We start from the raw sequence: 19257 nt of genomic DNA, 5'->3' as shown, positions 1-19257 counted from the left end.
AGCTGCATCTGGGGGCGGACTTTATAGGGGCAAGAGAGGTGAATTTCTTCAATTGTACAGTTGCATCTTGGTGGCAGGCTTTAAGTTAGAATCCAGCACTTATTTCAGTCCATGCATGGCCTGCCCGTGTTTTATTTACCACTTCTGTCTCTGCTTCTTTTCCACACTGTGCACTTGTCTCAGTCACAGTTTTGGCAAACTCACAAGCTAACTCTAGCCAAAATGAGTAAAAAATGAGTGTCACTGGGGAGCTTCTTTGAAAAGAGGGTAAGACTAAATTATGAGATAGCAGAATATTCTAAGACTGCCAACAAAAAGAAAGCCACAGTTACAAGAAAATATCAAGAGACTTAAGTTACAGGCTCATTGCAACAGGTGATTTATATTCTCTAAGCTCACTTTCTATGGTGACCAGCTATCCAACAAAGCCATGAAATCTTCAAATCTGCTTTGCCACATGGAGACCTAGCACCCTGCATTAAAAGACAAGCCTTTGGAGCTTTTCAAAAGAAAAAATGTGAACAGGAAGAACAGAAGCAATTATTGAAGGCCACCACACCATCAAGCATTTCTGCACTAACAGCATCATTCTTAGAGGCTAAATTAGCACATCTGCTTGGATCACTTTCTGATTGAAAATCCCAAAGTTTCCAAACTCCTTAACATAGCTACAATGTCCTTGGCTTGATTTAACCCAGGCCTACTTTTCCATTCCACTTGAAGTCTGTGCTCTACACCCTGAGTGTGGCTACCAGGTAGGTCACACTGGCACTAGCCTCCTGGCCTTTACACTTGAGGTTCCCTCTACCTGTAGTGTCCTTCCTGAACTTCTTAAGCTGGATTATGAAGTTTAAGTTCATGAAGTTGCCTTGTCAAGAGGCTGTGTTCACCTCCCTCCCACCTAGGCTCTGGCATGCTCACTCAGCCCTCTGCACCCTGCTTTTTATAACATTTGCCACACTGCTTTGAAACTGCATTTAAACTTGTGAGTTCCACAGGGGACAGGGGTCAAAACTGATTCATCTCTTGATTGCTAACATCTAGGATTGTGCCTGGAGCACAGTAGTCATTTGGAGATGTTGGTAAATAAATGAGCTTTCCTTTGGCCCACAGTGTTCTTCATAAATGAGACAAGAGAAAAGGAAAAGCTACATTTAGTGGAGGAGGCCAAAATGAGACTTAAAAGGAGCAGTTTCTAGGCTGACTAATTAGTAATCATCCGTAAGGCAGAGGTGGCAAAAGTCTGCCTTGGGAGCAGATTAGATGATGTAAATGGTATAGTAGATGAGGATGGTGATGACGCGGACAATCGTCATGATGAAAATGAGGAAGACCATTTACTCAGACCTGTATTCCAGGCACTGGGCTTGTTCTCATTGTTCCTGTCTTATATTATGAGGCAAATAAAGTCTCAGAAAGGTTTAGGATTTGCCCAAAATTATACAACTGGTAAGTGATGAGGATTTCAGACCAGGTCTAACACTCAATTCTTCTTAAACTGTGCTGATAATTGAAACATTCATTCATTAAACACTTATTGAATATTTATTATATGCCAGATCTCTTCTAGGCACTGAGTGGTAAGCAAAACAGACAGACCCTTGCTTTACATATCTTTTATCCTGGAGAGGTGAGTGAAAATGAAAGTGAAAGTTGCTCAGTCATGTCCAACTCTGGGACTCCATGGACTATACAGTTCATGGAATTCTCCAGGCCAGAACAGTGGAATGGGTAGCCTTTTCCTTCTCCAGGAGATCTTTCCAACCCAGGGATTGAACCCAGGTCTCCCACATTGCAGGCGGATTCTTTACCAGCTGAACCACAAGGGAAGCTTTGAGAGAGGAGACTCAAGATAAAATGATGCAGAAGTCAAAAATGTAGCATATCTTAAGGGTAGAAGTACTTGGAGTATGGAGAAAAACAGAGCAGGGCCCTTAGGAAGTACTAGGAGTGGTGCAAGTGGGTTAAGTACAGGGTAGCCAGAGAAGGCTTTCCTGTGAAGATGGAAACTGAACAAAGACCTGAAGGCAGTAAAACAGCAACTTGAGAAAATTTCAGGCGGAAGGAACAGCAAGTGCAAAGGCCCTGAGGTGGGAATGGGCAGGGTGGCTAAGCTGAGTTGCCGAAGAGAAAAGTAGTGGGATATAGGATCAGAAGGGTAAGGAGCAGATTTTTAGAGTTTTGTAGGCCTTTTCAATGGTCAAAGAAACTTGTTGGCTGGACCCTGAGGAACTGGGAGTTGGAGATCATCCTGAAGTCCTTATCACCTATGAGCACTATAAAGCATCCTATGGAATGGTGAGAGTATTATACTCATAAGCTTTTTCCATGCTTGATCTTGAACTTGGTCTAAAGTGGGGTTTCTCATCCTTAGCACTGTTGACATTTCTGCTGGCTAATTCTTAGCACAGTCTCTCTTATGTATGTGTGTGTGCGCGCGCGCGCGCATGTGTGTGTGTGTGTGTGAGATGGGGAGGAGGGTGTCTTGTGCACTGTGGGATATTTATTAGCATCCCTTGCTTTCACCAACTAGATACCAGTAGCATTCCAGATGTGACAACCAGTAATGACTCCAGATAGGGCCAAATGTGCCCTATTGAGAACCACAATCTAAAGAAAGGCAGACTCCAGCTCCCTGTGCTGGGAGCGAATCTCCATTTCCTACACTCACACCTCTCCCATCCATCAGCCCCATGGGGTTACCTACTAAAGACCCAGGCAAACATTGATTCTAGGTCCACTAGCCATTAACACATTTACACACTAGGCACACTGTCGAGAGCCACTGCCAACTCTAATGGGACCCTGGGTGCCATTTGCTTAACCCCAAAACCCATGAGAGAGCCACAGAATAGGCCTCAGCCTTATTTTGGATGGCTTGTCACCCTTGTCTTCCTTTCCCCAGGAATAAGAAGATTTGCTGAAGATCCTGATAACTACATAGGATCCTTCCTCCCCAGAGAACATCTGGTCAGAGCAAGACCATGAATTTCCCCCATATTATCATAATGCTCAATGTTTATTGGGCACTTCTGTATCAGAGCTTTGCATACCTTGGCTTACTATGTAGGCTTATTCTAAGGTATGGAAACTTATCACTATCCCCATTCTATAGGTGATGAAGCTAAGGTTCAGAGATGTTTAAAAAAACTCCTTTTCTGGACCACAGGTGCTGTAAGCCACCATAACTGTCTCTGGTTTATGAAACAACCTAAGGAAATGATGTTCATTGAGTATCTAGTACGTGCCAGACAATGGACCCTAGTTAGAACCTGAGGAGGGCTAAAACTGAAGGAGCTCCCAGCAAAGGGCTCCCTGCCCATCCACAGTCCACTGGGCACTGCTTTGCCCAGGTTCCAATGTACAGCTGAATTGACTCCATGCCCCATAAGACATAGTCACCAAGATCTGAGGGTGTATGCATTCATTTTACCTTTACACGCTTGGCATTCAAGGCGCCAGAGGTAAACACTGATTTGCAAATTTTAAAAAGATAGAAACTAGCAAACAGGACTGGACATAAAAAGTAGATTTGGTTCTCCACAGTCTATTTGCTCTAATATGAACCACCCAGAGCAGGGTAGATTGGAAACTCACCCCTCCAGGGAAAAAGAGCATTTTTTCAGTCTGGCTTGCCTACAAGGTCAGTTAGAGCATGGAGTTTGGAGTCAGCCAGCCTTGGAGCTGGAGAAGGCAATGGCACCCCAATTCAGTACTCTTGCCTGGAAAATCCCACGGACGGAGGAGCCTGGTAGGCTACAGTCCATGGGGTTGCACAGAGTCAGACACGACTGAAGTGACTTAGCAGCAGCCTTGGAGCTGAGTCTTGGCCTAATGCTTACTAGCTGTGAGACTTCTGGGTTTCTGTTTCCTTGTCTAACACTCCTCACCTGTAATAGTAGATGACTATTTACAACAGTAGATGACTCCTAGGCTTTTTCTGAGCACTAATCAAGATAATGCACATAACACTTAGCAAAGTACTTGGCATAGTAAGTGTTCAATAAATGCTGTTATCTTGTTATCAATACTACGACCATCATCACAATCATTACCATCATCATCACTATCATCATCCTTCTGGTTGTTCAGGTCAAAATGTCAGAGTCATCCTTGATTTCTTTCATTTACATTCCACCTCCAATCCATCAATAAACCTTGTCAATTCCTCCTTCAAGACCCCTCGAGGCTCTGACCACTTCTCACCCTCTCCATTGCCACTCCCCTGATTCAAGCCATTAACATTTCTTACCTGGATTATTACAGTGGCCTCCAGCTGGCCTCCTTTTTCCTCTGTGGTCTAATCTCCATGTAACATTCAAAACAATCCAGTAAAAATGTATATCATCACATCTAACACTGCTCCAAACCCTCTAGTACATTTCCACAAGCTTCAGAGGAAAGACCAAAGTCTATTCAGTGGTCTACAAGGCCTGTGTCTCCAGACCCAATGGACTTCTTGTCATCCCTCAGACATGTTGCTGCTACTGCTGCTAAGTTGCTTCAGTCGTGTCCGACTCTGTGCAACCCCATAGACGTCAGCCCACCAGCTCCCCCATCCCTGGGATTCTCCAGGCAAGAACACTGGAGTGGGTTGCCATTTCCTTCTCCAATGCATGAAAGTGAAAAGAGAAAGTGAAGTCGCTCAGTCGTGTCTGACTCCTAGCGACCCCATGGACTGCAGCCCACCAGGCCCTTCTGTCCATGGGATTTTCCAGGCATGTTGTATGTGTTCTTACTTCAAGGCCTTTGCTCATATGGCTCCTTTGCCTGGAACTCTCTCCCTCCTGTGAGTGAGCACACAGCTGGTTCCCTCATCATCTTCAGTCTTCATTAAAATGTTCCATTCTCTTCTCAGTGAGACCTCCGTTTACCTCCCTACTTAAAATCCATTCCCAGACACACTCCCAACTTCCATGTCTGCTTCTTTTTTCTCCATAGCACTTAGTGTTCTCCACAGAATACAGCCTGTTTCTTTACTTTATTCTTTACTTTATTTTCTGGCTTTTCCAATTAGAGCAGTGATTTTTATCAGTCTGTTCATTGTTAAGTCCTCAATACCTAAAATACTTCCTGGCACATGGGAGATTCTAAAAAAGATTTGTCAGATGAGTGAATGAATGAATCCCATTACTGTAACTATTAGGTCCCATCCATCCAACTCTCAGGCCCCAGTTGTCACAGTCTCTTTCTCTCACTTCCATGTTAGACACCAAAAAGCACTGGGCTATGTGTGGAACCTCAAAAACTCCACTGTTTGGACAATCATTCCAAGTGTTTCTCTTGTCCCAAGCTTAGAAACTCAGATTTGAATGCTATGTCAATCAGCAGCCCTGAGCCAGGCATGGCCAAATCCGTGAGGAAGTCAGAGGAGAGGCCTGCAGGCCAGAGCTTCTGGCAACAGGCCAACCCCTGCTGATGGTGAGGGATGGGGTATCGAAGGCAATGCTGGTGACGAAGCAGGCAGTGGAGAGGCACTGATCAACAAGGGAGGCGAAAAGCCACACTTCGTGTCCGTTGATTGAGAGTTTAATGAAAGTGATCATTCACATTTGGGTTCCATCACCGGAGCAGTGTGCTGACTGGCAATGGGGTGTGTGCCAATTGTCCTAGGCCTGGCTTTCTGGGTTTTGCTTTACAAAAGCCCTCTCTCTTGTACTTGGAACTTGCCCATGGCAGTGGAAATGACTTGCACTGGTTTCAAGTGCTCCAGATGGACAAGGGAGTTTGAGAAAGATAAAGCATTCTGGCTTAAAAGGGAATCAATGACCCCCTACCCTGGCTCAACCCACCTGCTGCAGACACTGGGCTGTGAGAGCCAGCGAGGGGCCTACAGTCTCTCAACATTATCAGGAGGAAGGGAGACAAATGTGATTGCCTTTTAGCCCCTCCCATTTAGGCCAGGAAGTCTTCTACTGCTGCTGGGATCGCATGCTAGTCCCCTGGGGCTCTTTCCAGAAAAGGGCCCCTCACTTCTACTTCCAGCCTACCGCCTAGCAATGTGAGAGGCCAAGGAATCTTGATCAATAGTGCCAGGTCTCTTCAACACTCTGGACCAAGGAGATGAGCTGGGTGGGTAGGGGGTCATCATAACCTCCCCCCACCCCCTTATCCTTCTCACATCTGGCCTCCTTTTCACAAGCATGTCTCCTGCCATATTACATGCAGATACAGGGCAAATGAAGGTGCAGAACCTGTCCTGTTAGCTCCAGGAACTTCCACCAGATGGTGCTCATTCTCCCTCTCTCTCCATGCCCCGCCCACCCACTTCTCTTTTTCTCTCCTCTCACCTCCCTCCTTCTCACTCTATCCCTCTGCTATGATTTCTGATAGACATTTTAACCATAATAACAGTATTAATAAGAAGGCATTATATACTGACCAAGTGCCAGGCCTGATGCTAAGGACAAGCCCAGTGGAGGTTAGAGAGCAAGCACCCAAGCCAGAGTGAGTGAGTCCCATCCAGCTACACCTCCTATTGCCATGAAACTTTGGGCAAATAAGTCATTTCAATTATGCAACAGTTTCCTCCTCTATCACAGTGAGATAATAATAGCCATACCTACTCCATAGAGGCTTCTCTGGTGGCTCAGATGGTAAAGAATCTGCCTGGAATGGGAGAGACCCAGGTTTGATCCCTGGGTTGGGAAGATCCTCTGGAGAAGGAAATGGCAACCCACCCCAGTATTCTTGCCTAGAGAATTACATGGACAGAGGGGGCTACAGTCCATGGGGTTGCAAAGAGTCAGACATGACTGAGAGCAACTAACACACACACACACACACACACACACACACACACACACCCCATAGGGGTACTTGGAGGATTCAGTGGGTTAATCCACATAAACCTCTTTGAAAGTAATAAGCACTATATAATTGATTGTTAAATCTTTTGACTCAGCTTCACAAAGCAGCCACTATTTCCCCACTTTATTGATGAGGCACATGAGTCTCTGAGAAATTAAATTGCCCAAAGTTGTATTGTTTCCAGTGTTGCTGAACCTCTGAAAAACCTGATGCATATCTCCCAAACTGATCAGTTTCATGAACTGTGATATACTGTCACATTTCTGAATCTACCCGTAAGCAGTGGAACATGAGAAAAACCCAGGAGTTAAGCAGGCCTTAACTTTAAAAAAAAAAAAAAGCCTTAATAAAGGCTTAAACTTAACAAAGCCTCCTCCTTGGGAGATGGGATGGAGGAGAGGTTCTAGTGAGTTCTGTCTTTTTATTGGCTCTTTCAGATAACCCATCCTCAAAGCAATCCAGAAGCTTAGCTGAGGAGCTGGGCAAAGCCGTGGAGATCATGGGCAAAGGCAAGAATGGGATTGGATTTGGCAAAGTGGATGTCACAGTTGAGAAAGAACTTCAGAAGGAGTTTGATGTCAAGAAGGCCCCAGAGTTGAAGCTGTTTTTTGAGGGCAACAGATCACAGCCCATCAGCTGTGAAGGTAATGGTATTTGTGTGTCAATCAAAGGAATGCTAACTATGGAAACACAAAAATCTGCATTTCAGTGGCTTAACAGAATTACAAGTTTATGTCTTGCTTGCACCAAACCCAGTTGTAGCCAAGGTTGGGTGTGGGGCTTCTGGTCCACACAATCTTTCAAGGACCCAAGTCCCTGTCAGCCTGTGGCACTGTCCTCCCCTAGGACCTCTGATTCTCTGGCTGTTCCCTCTGTGTCTGGCCAGAAGTCGGTGCTGGGAGGCAGAGGAGTGCCCCCAGTGGAGTCCGTAGCCCAGACCTGGAGGTAGTGAATACCACTTCTATCCTCATCCTATTGACCTGGTTTCTGTTATGTGGCTCCACCCAACTGAAAGGCTGGGAAATATGGCCCTGCTCTATGACCATAAGGAAAAAAATGGATTTTGGTGCACATGTAGTTACCTCCACCATATCTGAGCTGGTGGGCCCTGGAGGCACACGAGATGGCACAGTGAGGTACATGGTTTCTAAACTAAAAAGACCAGAGAGTGAGTTCCCGGCTTACCTAACTGCCCACTCCCACTGCACCCTTCCACTTTAGAATGATCTTGACGGGGTCTCGGACCAAGGAAGCACTGACTGATCAAAAGGGAGACCGGGAGGTGCTAGAACAAGATGCGCATAGGACTGGGTGATTACTAAACTAAAGCTAAAGCTTCTGTCACCATCCATTTCATTAACTCATTCACCCACTTATTCCACACCTTTTTATTAAGAACCTAACATGTGTCAAGCCCCATCTTTAAAAATATTCATTTATTTTTATTTATTTGGCTGCACTGGGTCTTAGTTATGGCATGTGGAATCTAGTTCCCTAACCAGGGATCGAACCCAAGCTCCCTGTATTAGGAGCACAGACTCTTAGCCCCTGGAACATCTGGGAAATCCCTCAAGTTCTATCTTAATGCTGGGGAATTTGAAGAATTTTGTGCCTCAGTGTGACTAGGTCTTAATTTTAAAAAAGTGTTAAATATATGGAGAAGCTAAAGGTAAAGGGGAAAAAGGAAAGATATATCCATTTGAATGCAGAGTTCCAAAGAATAGCAAGGAGAAACAAGAAAGCCTTCCTCAGTGAAAAAAGCAAAGAAACAGAGGAAAAAAACAGAATGGGAAAGACTAGAAATCTCTTCAAGAAAATTAGAGGCACCAGGGGAACATTTCATGCAAAGACGGGCACAATAAAGGACAGAAACTATATTGATCTAACAGAAGCAGAAGTTAGTAAGAAGTGGCAAGAATACACAGAAGAACTATACAAAAAAGGTCTTCTTGACTCAGATAACCACTGTGGAGTGATCACTCACCTAGAGCCAGACATCCTGGAATGCAAAGTCAAGTGGGCTTTAATAAGCATCACTATGAACAAAGCTAGGGGAAGTGATGGAATTCCAGCTGAGCTATTTCCAAATCCTAAAAGATGGTGCTGTGAAAGTGCTGCACTCAACATGCCAGCAAATTTGGAAAACTCAGCAGTGGCCACAGGACTGGAAAAGGTCAGTTTTCATCCCAATCTCAAAGAAAGGCAATGCCAAAGAATGTTCAGACTACCACACAATTGCACTCATCTCACACACTAGCAAAGTAATGCTGAAAATTCTCCAAGCCAGGTTTCAACAATACATGAACCGTGAACTTCCAGATGTTCAAGTTGGTTTTAGAAAAGGCAGAGGAACCAGAGATCAAATTGCCAACATCTGTTAGATCATGAAAAGGCAAGAGAATTCCAGAAAAACATCTACTTTGACTGTGTGGATCACAATAAACTGGAAAATTCTTAGAGATGGGAGTAACAGATCATGTTACCTGCCTCCTGAGAAATCTATATGCAGGTCAAGAAGCAAAAGTTAGAACCAGACATGGAACAACAGACTGGTTCCAAATTGGGAGAAGAGTACGTCAATGGTGTATATAGTCACCTTGCTTATTTAACTTATATGCAGAGTTCAGTTCAGTTCAGTCGCTCAATCGTGTCCAAGTCTTTGCAACCCCATGAATCGCAGCACGCCAGGCCTCCCTGTCCATCACCAACTCCCAGATTTTACTCAAACTCATGTCCATCAACTCGGTGATGCCATACAGCCATCTCATCCTCTGTCGTCCCCTTCTTCTCCTGCCCCCAACCCCTCCCAGCATCAGGGTCTTTTCCAAGAGTCAATTCTTCTCATGAGATGGCCAAAGTATTGGAGTTTCAGCTAACCATCATTCCTTCCAAAGAACACTCAGGGCTGATCTCCTTTAGGATGGACTGGTTGGATCTCCTTGCACTCCAAGAGACTCCTAAGAGTCTTCTTCAACACCACAGTTCAAAAGCATCAATTCTTCAGCGCTCAGCCTTCTTCACAGTCCAACTCTCACATCCATACATGACCACAGGAAAAACCATAGCCTTGACTAGACAGACCTTTGTTGGCAAAGTAATGTCTCTGCTTTTGAATATGCTATCTAGGTTGGTCATAACGTTCCTTCCAAGGAGTAAGCATCTTTTCATTTCATGGCTGCAGTCACCATCTGCAGTGATTTTGAAGCCCCAAAAAATAAAGTCTGACACTGTTTCCACTGTTTCCTCATCTATTTCCCATGAAGTGATGGGACCAGATGCCATGATCTTAGTTTTCTGAATGTTGAGCTTTAAGCCAACTTTTTCACTCTCCACTTTCACTTTCATCAAGAGGCTTTTTAGTTCCTCTTCACTTTCTGCCATAAGGGTGGTGTCGTCTGCATATCTGAGGTTATTGATATTTCTCCCAGCAGAGTACATCATGTGAAATGTCAGGCTGGATGAAGCACAAGCTGGAATCAATATTGCCAGGAGAAATATCAATAACTTCAGATACACAGATGATACCACCATAATGGCAGAAAGCAAAGAAGAACTAAAGAGCTTCTTGATGAAAGTGAAAGAAGAGAGTGAAAAAGTTGGCTTAAAACTCAACATTCAACAAACTAAGATCATGGCATCCAGTCCCATCACTTCATGGCAAATAGATGGGGAAACAATGGAAATAGTGACAGACTTTATTTTGTTGGGCTCCAAAATCACTGCAGATGGCGACTGCAGCTGTGAAATTAAAAGAGACTTGCTCCTTGGAAGAAAAGCTGTGATTAACCTAGACAACATCTTTGATAACAGAGGTGTTACTTTACGAACAAAGGTCAGTCTAGTCAAAGGTATGGTTTTTCCAGTAGTCATGTATGGATGTGAGAGTTGGACTATAAGGAAAGCTGGGAGTGCCTAAGAATTGATGCTTTTGAACTGTGGTGTTGGAGAAGACTCTTGAGAGTCTCTTGGACTGCAAGGAGATCCAACCAGTCAATCCTACAGGAAATCAGTCCTGAATATTCACTGGAAAGACTGATGCTGAAGCTGAACCTCCAATACTTTGGCCATCTGATGCGAAGAATTGATTCATTAGAAAAGATCCTGATGCTGGGAAAGATTGAAAGTAGAAGGAGAAGGGGATGACAGAGGATGAAATGGTTGGATGGCATGACTGACTTGATGGACATGAGTTTGAGCAAGCTCCAGGAGATGGTGACAGATGGGGAAGCCTGGTGTAGTGCAATTCATGGGGTCTCAAAGATTAGGACATGACTCACCAACTGAACTGAACTGAAATATATGGATGCAAAAATGTATGCACAATGTGTAGAAACAGTGGCTGACTTTATTTTTTGGGGCTCCAAAATCACTGCAGATGGTGATTGCAGTCATGAAATTAAAAGACGCTTACTCCTTGGAAGGAAAGTTATGACCAAACTAGACAGCATATTAAAAAGCAGAGACATTACTTTGTCAACAAAGATCCATCTAGTCAAGGCTATGGTTTTTCCAGTGGTCATGTATGGATGTGAGAGTTGGACTATAAAGAGGACTGAGCACAGAAGAATTGATGCTTTTGAACTGTGGTGTTGGAGAAGACTCTTGAGAGTCCCTTAGACTGCAAGGATATCCAACCAATCCATCCTAAGAGAAATCGGTCCTGGGTGTTCACTGGAAGGACTGATGTTGAAGCTGAAGCTCCAATACTTTGGCCACTGATGTGAAGAGTTGACTCATTGTAAAGGACCCTGATGCTGGGAAAGATTGAGGGTGGGAGGAGAAGGGGATGACAGAGGATGAGATGGCTGGATGGTATCATCGACTTGATGGACATGGGTTTGGGTGGGCTCCAGGAGTTGGTGATGGACAGGGAGGCCTGGCGTGCTGGGGTTCATGGGGTTGCAAAGAGTCGGACATGACTGATCGACTGAACTGAACTGAACTGATGTTGGGAAAGATTTCGGGCAGGAGGAGAAGGGGACGACAGAGGATGAGATGGTTGGATGGCATCACTGACTCAATGGTCATGAGTTTGGGTAGATTCCAGGAGTTGATGTTGGACAGGGAGGCCTGGTGTGCTGTGGTTCATGGGGTTGCAAGGAGTTGGACACGACTGAGCGACTGAACTGATCTGAACGTGTAGAGGAATAGATAGATGGATGGAATAAAACTGATGAACACAGAAATGCTCAACACAACCCTTCCTTTACTAGTAGAATGTCCCCATTGTGTATCTTGAATGATTCAATCACAGAAAACTGAGCCTGTCTTTTAGCAGGGCTCAACATTTAGCAGGAGAAGGCAATGGCACCCCATTCCAGTACTCTTGCCTGGAAAATCCCATGGAAGGCGGAGCCTGGTAGGCTGCAGTCCATGGGGTTGCTAAGAGTCGGACACGACTGAGCGACTTCACTTTCACTTTTCACTTTCATGCATTGGAGAAGGAAATGGCAACCCACTCCAGTGTTCTTGCCTGGAGAATCCCAGGGACGGGGGAGCCTGGTGGGCTTCCGTCTATGGGGTCGCACAGAGTTGGACAGGACTGAAGGGACTTAGCAGCAGCAGCAGCAGCATTTAGCATGTTTGCAAAAATCCTATTCAAGAGTGGTTGCAAGAACCAAAGGGGTAGAGTGGAGAGGGCTACCACGTGCAGGGGCTGCAGGCTGCCTTGAAGCTCTCAGAAGGGACACAAAGAGAGTATGAGATACACAGGCCAGACTTGCAGAAGAGCCTGCCTCAGGGCAGATTGCATAAAAGACTTGGAGCCTCCTCCTAGCTGGTTTGTAGGAGGGTAGTGTGTGAGGGAGTAAGAAGAGAAAGAGATGAGGAGAGAGGATAGGAGTGAGAGAAAGGATAAAGACTGCTGCTTCCTGTGCGCTGAGTGATACCCTCAGTGGCTACACACTGACCTAAGCGAGGAGTCCTTTGTGATGTGTTGGTTTAGGGGAGGGCTGTGAAAAAAATAAAAGCCTGAAGTTACTTTGTTAAAGTACATATCTGCTCATGGAGTTACTCGGGCTCTTGGGATACCCTCACTTCCTAAAGGACAGGTGAGGTCCAACTGCACTTAAGGGTAAAAGGGTTGCAGCATAAAGAGGACTGTCTGAGCCCTCTTTGTGCTGGGAGCCAGTGCCTGAAATCTCCTCATCATTCAGGAAGTGTCACCATCACCTCCTCTAGGAAGTCTCCCCTGATTGCCTGGGTCATGGTGCCTGCCCTGTTTCTGTGGTCCCACAGTACCTGTCCTTCCTCCTCAAAGATCTCACCTCTCACCTGAGAGCACAGGACAGAATCCAATCTCACCTTCTTTTCTGCGATCTCTGAAAAGGCTACCAGAACTGGTGGACACTGTGACTTCAAATCCTCACTATGTACCTGAGGAGCAGCCACTTCCTCCCATAGAATTCTGATTTCTTCATCTGTAAAGTGTGAAGGGCAAAGATATCTACCTCTGAGGGTTCCTGGGAAGAAAGATAAGTGGACATGTCTGAAGCATTTACTGTGTTACAGATACTGTTCTAGGCCCTTCTCAGACATTACGACACAGGGTAGGAGGTGCTTTTACAGGTGGGGAAACTGAGGTGCAGAGAGTGGAATAACTCTTAAGGCTCCCCAGCTAATAAGCAGTGAGATTCACAAACATTTTCTCTAAAGGACCAGAAAGTAAATATTTCAAGCTTTACAGGCCAATCTCTGTTGAAACAATTTAACTCTGCTGATGCTCTGAAAAAGGAGCCATACACAAACAGATGTGGCTCTGTCCCAATAAAAATAACTTATAAAATTAGATGGCTGGTCAGATTTGGCCCATGGGCTATAGTTGATGGATCTTTCCTGCACATTGTTCTGTCCTCTAAGTAAATGGCAGATGTGGTTATTATTGTTGTTCACTCAGTCATGTCCAATTCTGTGACCCCATGGACTGCAGCACACCCAGGCTCCCCTGTCCATCACCAACTCCCAGAGCTTGCTCAAACTCATGTCCATTAAGTTAGCGATGCCATCCAACTATCTCCTCCTTGGTCATCTCCTTCTCGTCCTGCTTTCAATCTTCCCACATCAGGGTCTTTTCTAATAACTTGGCTCTTCGCATCAGGTGGCCAAAGTAATGGAGCTTCAACTTCAGCATCAGTCCTTCCAATGAATATTCAGGGCTGTTTTCCTTTATGATTGACTGGTTTGATCTCCTTGTGGTCCAATGGACTCTCAAGAGTCTTCTCAAAAACCACAGTTTAAAGCATCAATGTGGTTATTATTATCCTCAAATTATTACTTTTCTGACCCTAGACCAGGGCCTGGAATGCTTAGGTTTTTAATGCATATTTTGTGTTTGAATGGGGTGGTATTAGAAGGTCCCCACTGCAGCAGGCTTGGAGTAAAGAAGCCAGCTGTTATTTGTACTAGGCTTAACCATCTCCTTCTTCCTCAGTATGACCCTCAACCATGGAAAGAGACTATGGAATACTGGGATGGAGTCAGGGCCCAGATTTTAGGATGAGCACTAGCTGTGAGAACTTGAGGCAGCCTTGATCTATCACTTCCTAAAAAGAATGACTTGTGCCAATTCTGCCACTTGATAGGACTTCCCTGAGCCAAGCAGGTGATGGTACTTTACTGGCCTCCTACACTGTGACTTGTATGAAAATTTTCCTCAGATGCAGGTTGGGTTTAGTTCTTGTTGAGTCAAGTTCAGGTTCTCCTCTGGTCTCCAAGGACTGATGGTGGGAGACTTGGCTTTGACCATCTCCGTTGAGGGAGGGAGACTCAGGCTGCCTCCAGGCCCTCAATTAATGATGCATTCACACCTTGTGCCTGGAAATATGCAGCAGAGTGACGGCCTCAGTTAATTATTGGCACGACATTCACACCTCAGTTGTCACTGTGTCCTCTGGCTCAGAGCCGAGCAACAGGACAGGCACCTGCATAGTGGGGACAGTGCCCAACACTCAGAAACAAACTGTTTACCAGACTCAGAGCTGTCTCAGTCCCATGGGGCCCAGGGGGCCAAGTGGAGTCCACCCATCCCAGAGAGGAGGGTTCAAGATCAAGTTCCCTCACAGTTATCTAATGACTCATTAACCTTGTTCATTCATCCCATGATTTCCTGAACACCTACTATGAACCAGACATTACAAGATGTAGGGGAGGAAAACTTTTCCTTTCTTCCCTTCTAGGTTCTTTGAGGGGTCTAATAATTAAATGGACATAAGAGAGATTAATGAAAGAAAAATTAATTTCATATGTACAGGAGTCCCAAAGATATGAGGCTAAAAAGAAGTGATCAAAGCAGGCAGATTTTATACCTTTTAGACAAAGAAACAATAAAGTTGTGAAGAATTGACAAGAAAAAAGGGGTTGGGGCTTGGGGTAGAAAATTAGTGAGGAAGTAACCAGGTTTGTTTATATAGCCTTCTTGACCTTAAAACCCTATGAGTCGTAATAAGGATGTCATTACCCTGCTAGTGTTGGGAGGGTACCGCCACATGGGAGATTTATTTCCTGCTTTCAGAGGGATAAAGAAGAATCAGAACATCTTTTTTGCACAGGCTATTTCTCAAGTACCTTTAATTCAAAATAATATGCCAAAGTAGTAGAATTTGAGGTGGCATATTCTATTATCCTTCAGGAGCTACTGAGAAAGTTAGCAAAAACTCATAACTTCAGAAACAGAGTCAATGAGGAAAATACAACAGGTCATAATATAGAGAATGATTGAAAGGAGAGTAGGAAAAGACCAAACTGAGGATTAAATAAGCAGGATGAGATGCACTTGAGGGCTGAGAGGAAAGGACAGCCTAGGCGGAGGGACTGGTGGATGCCACAGCCAGTGTGCTGGAAGACAAGGGTGTGACTGGAGAGTGGCCACAGGGAGAGGGAAATCAGGGCAATGGTCCTGATGACCTGATATGCAAACTCGTTTGAAGGGATTTTATTCACCTTTTTTGACATTTTCAGAATGTCTAAGCTAATTTCTTTCAGGTCACTTAGAAAAAAATAATTTTTTCAGGCAAAGCCTTTAGGAGAAAGGGTTTGTTTTCATGATGTGTGCCTCTTTCTTCCTAAAAGATGGCTTGGACCACCGTGAAAATAGAATCTCAACATTAGGCTGGTATCTGGGTTGGAGGGGTGGGGATGACTGCTGTGAGTGGAACCATGGTCTGAGGATGGCATGATGCCTCCCCACCCACTCTGACCCTTGAGACCACCACATCATCCTCTTATGAACCTTCAGAGGCTTGACTCACCGTGACTTTTTTAATGGCCTAATCTGTATCTACTGAAGCTGGACATTGTGTACCCATGACCAGAAATTCTTGTCTTGGGCATGTACCCAACAGAAGTGCATATAATGTGCCCCTAGAGACATGCCCAAGAATTAATTCTTAATAGCCCCAAACTGTAAACAAACCAAATGCCCATTAATAAGGAATGGATAAATAAGTCATGGAAATCTCACACAACAGTGGGAATGAATCTGAAAATGCAACATGGAGGACTCTCACATGTGTAATGAAGCCAGATCCTCAATCACATACTGTATGACTGTTTACATGCAGTTCAAGAACAAGCTGTTAGAAGCTAGGGTAATTGTTACTTCTAGTTACCTCTAGGTGAGAGCAGGGTAGAGGCTGGGAGGGGGCACATGGGGACTTCTAAGGGGCTGATAATTTTCTATTTATTTATCTGGGTGGTATTTACACATGTTTGTTCGTTTTATGAAAATTCATCAAACTGTATATTATAATTTGTGTACCTTTCTCCACGTTGCTGCTGCTGCTGCTAAGTCGCTTCAGTCGTGTCCGACTCTGTGCGACCCCCATAGATGGCAGCCCACCAGGCTCCTCTGTCCCTGGGATTTTCCAGGCAAGAACACTGGAGTGGGTTGCCATGTTCTCCTCCAATGCATGAAAGTAAAAAGTGAAAGTGAAGTCACCCAGTCGTGTCCGACTCTTAGCGACCCCATGGACTGCAGCCTACCAGGCTCCTCCGTCTATGGGATTTTCCAGGCAAGGGTACTGGAGTGGGGTGCCATTGCCTTCTCCATTTCTCCATGTAAACATACTTAATTAGAACATTTTTAAAGGCCTAATGTTCTTAGGAAAGGTAAGTAAAGACACTTGGTGCCCTTTCCAGTCAATTTAACAATAATGTCCTTTTCAGACAGTTGAACAACACTGTGTGCATTCCTCAAGCCCCAGGCTGCAATTTGTCCTACCACGGGGGCTTTGCACAACCTGTTTTCTCTGCCTTTCCTTCTCTAGCTACTTCCTGTTAACTCTTACGTATCCTTCAGTTTTCAGCTCATAAGTGATTTCCTCCAGGATTTCCTCCTCAACTTCACAGTGTAGGTCATGTATCTACTGGTCCACAGAATTTTGCTTCTTAATGCTAACTTTGGGTGTGACTACATATTTGTTTGTGCAGTTATTTGACAATTATCTTCCTCAACAGAATGAGAGGTGCATAGCAGAGGCAAGGTCTTATTTCTATTCACCATTTTATCCCCAGGACCAAACACAGCACTTTAACACGGCACTCCAGTGCATATTTATCAAATGAATGAATGAGTGAAGGAATGAATCATGAGAGAAGGAATACAGGCTTTTTTATGTCATACAAAGCTACTCACAACTAACATTGCTCTAGCTCATAAATTCGTTTTAAATGATCCATTCTATTCTATAACAGTCTTTGACAGAAAATATTTTCATTATCTGCCATCATATAACATCGATGATCCTAGCAAGCACAGTCCATTTGTAGCCTTGTGTACATTTTGGCACACTGTTATGTCTCCCAGATATGGTCGATGTGTCTCAATTTTAGAAGCTTTCTGCATGCTTGGCATTTCCTATATGATAGCTGAGAAATGGAAGTCAGGATAGATGACCTTAGAGGACATCCATGTCTCAGCTAACGAATGGGAGACACACGGAGATAATGGAATTTTCCTAAGGGTGCAGAAAAATTCTGCTGGTCTTTACCTTTTAAATTTTTATATTTAAAAAAAATAAATCCATCTTCCTTTTACTTTGAACGGTGAATAAGAAAACACGGCTGGGCATGCTTCCTCCTCTGTTTGATTCCCAGGTTCACTAGTGGGGTGGCAGCTAGCAAGTTGAAACCTCAATATGTATCCCATAGGGCTACTATGGAGATGTAATACATGCAAAATGCTCAGCACAGTGCCTGGTCCTTGGTAAGTGTTCGGTAAAGTTTAGTTGTTATTAAAGTTTACATCCTTGGGGCTCAGGTTGAGGAAGAGAGGGAAAATTGACCTTGGCTTTCAAGGGGTGGGAATCTAAGGCAAGAGGTTTTTACTCATTTAACTTGGGGAAGATAGGCCTTGTTCCAGTTCAAGAGGAAACTTCTGTGCGATCCATTTAATTGTACCTCTCTCTCTAGGAGTGGTTGAATCTACTGCTTTGGTTGTTTGGTTGAGAAGACAAATTAGCCAGAAAGCATTTCTGTTCTCTAACAGCAATGAGATAGCAGAGTTTGTGAATTCCAGGCCCTTGGTCATCATCGGTTTCTTCCAGGTACTGCATTCAAGAGGTGGGAGGTGGCTTCTCAGTTTCTAAGGATTCCTATGTCTGGGAAGGTGCGTGGGGTGAAGAGAGGTCTTCCATTTAGGTTAATTCCATGCCCATTTTTCCTTTTTCAATGAGTGGTTTTCTGGGAAAACTGGAAGGATAAAAAAGAAAAAGTGGAAGCTGAAATGGCAGGAGGAGCTAACTACAAAGGCAGATAGTAATGGGGAGAAAGGAGAGGAGATTAGTATACTTTGAACTGGTTTTGATAGTATCAGATCAGATCAGTCGCTCAGTCGTATCCGACTCTTTGCGACCCCATGAATCGCAGCATGCCAGGCTGATCTTTTTGAGGTCCACTTAGAACATCAATGAATAATAAATGATTTTCAAATGGCCCCTGCTTTTGGAGAATGAGTTTTTTATACATCTTTGCTCATTTCCTGTAACTTTGATGACTCCTCCCTTTTTCTGAGCAGAAATCAGAACTTTGGGGTTATATTTATACATGGGGAGAATTTGTACTTTTTTCTCTCCCATATTACATTTTGACATTGTTTTGGGCCACGGTTTTCTTTCAAGCTAAAGAATGAAGGCTGAAACTACAGTTATATCTTAATATGAAGTTCATATTTGTTACTACATGTGATCAAATCAATGGCCTCTTCTGAAAGCAATTAAGGACTGTGTGTGCATGTGTGCTTAGTCACTCAGTTGTGTCCAACTCTGCAACCCCACTGACTGTAGGCTGCCAGGCTCTTCTGTCCATGGGGTTTCTCCAGGCAAGAATATTGGAGTAGGTTGCCATACCCTCCTCCAGGGGATCTTCCCAACCCAGGGATTGAAACCAGGTCTCCCACCTTGCAGGCAGATTCTTTACCATCTGAGCCACCAGGGAAGTCCATTTAAGGACTAA

The 19257-nt window shown here is 44.4% G+C and overlaps 1 protein-coding gene across 3 annotated transcripts in view; it reads left to right on the top strand.

Annotated features, from left to right (window-relative positions):
- Positions 1-19257, top strand: part of PDILT (protein disulfide isomerase like, testis expressed) — a 51256-nt gene that overhangs the window by 11586 nt on the left and 20413 nt on the right. For 2 of the 3 annotated variants that reach the window (XM_024984886.2, NM_001205848.1), the window contains 2 exons: positions 7248-7454; positions 18217-18350. In XM_024984886.2, the coding sequence (XP_024840654.1) occupies positions 7248-7454; positions 18217-18350 (341 nt within the window). The remainder of the gene's footprint in view (positions 1-7247; positions 7455-18216; positions 18351-19257) is intronic. The other variant, XM_024984887.2, reaches the window with a different exon arrangement.

This window comes from Bos taurus, chromosome 25 (genome assembly GCF_002263795.3).
Source record: "Bos taurus isolate L1 Dominette 01449 registration number 42190680 breed Hereford chromosome 25, ARS-UCD2.0, whole genome shotgun sequence".
Classification (NCBI taxonomy): Eukaryota; Metazoa; Chordata; class Mammalia; order Artiodactyla; family Bovidae; genus Bos; species Bos taurus.
This window is presented reverse-complemented; position numbering and strand designations above follow the sequence as displayed.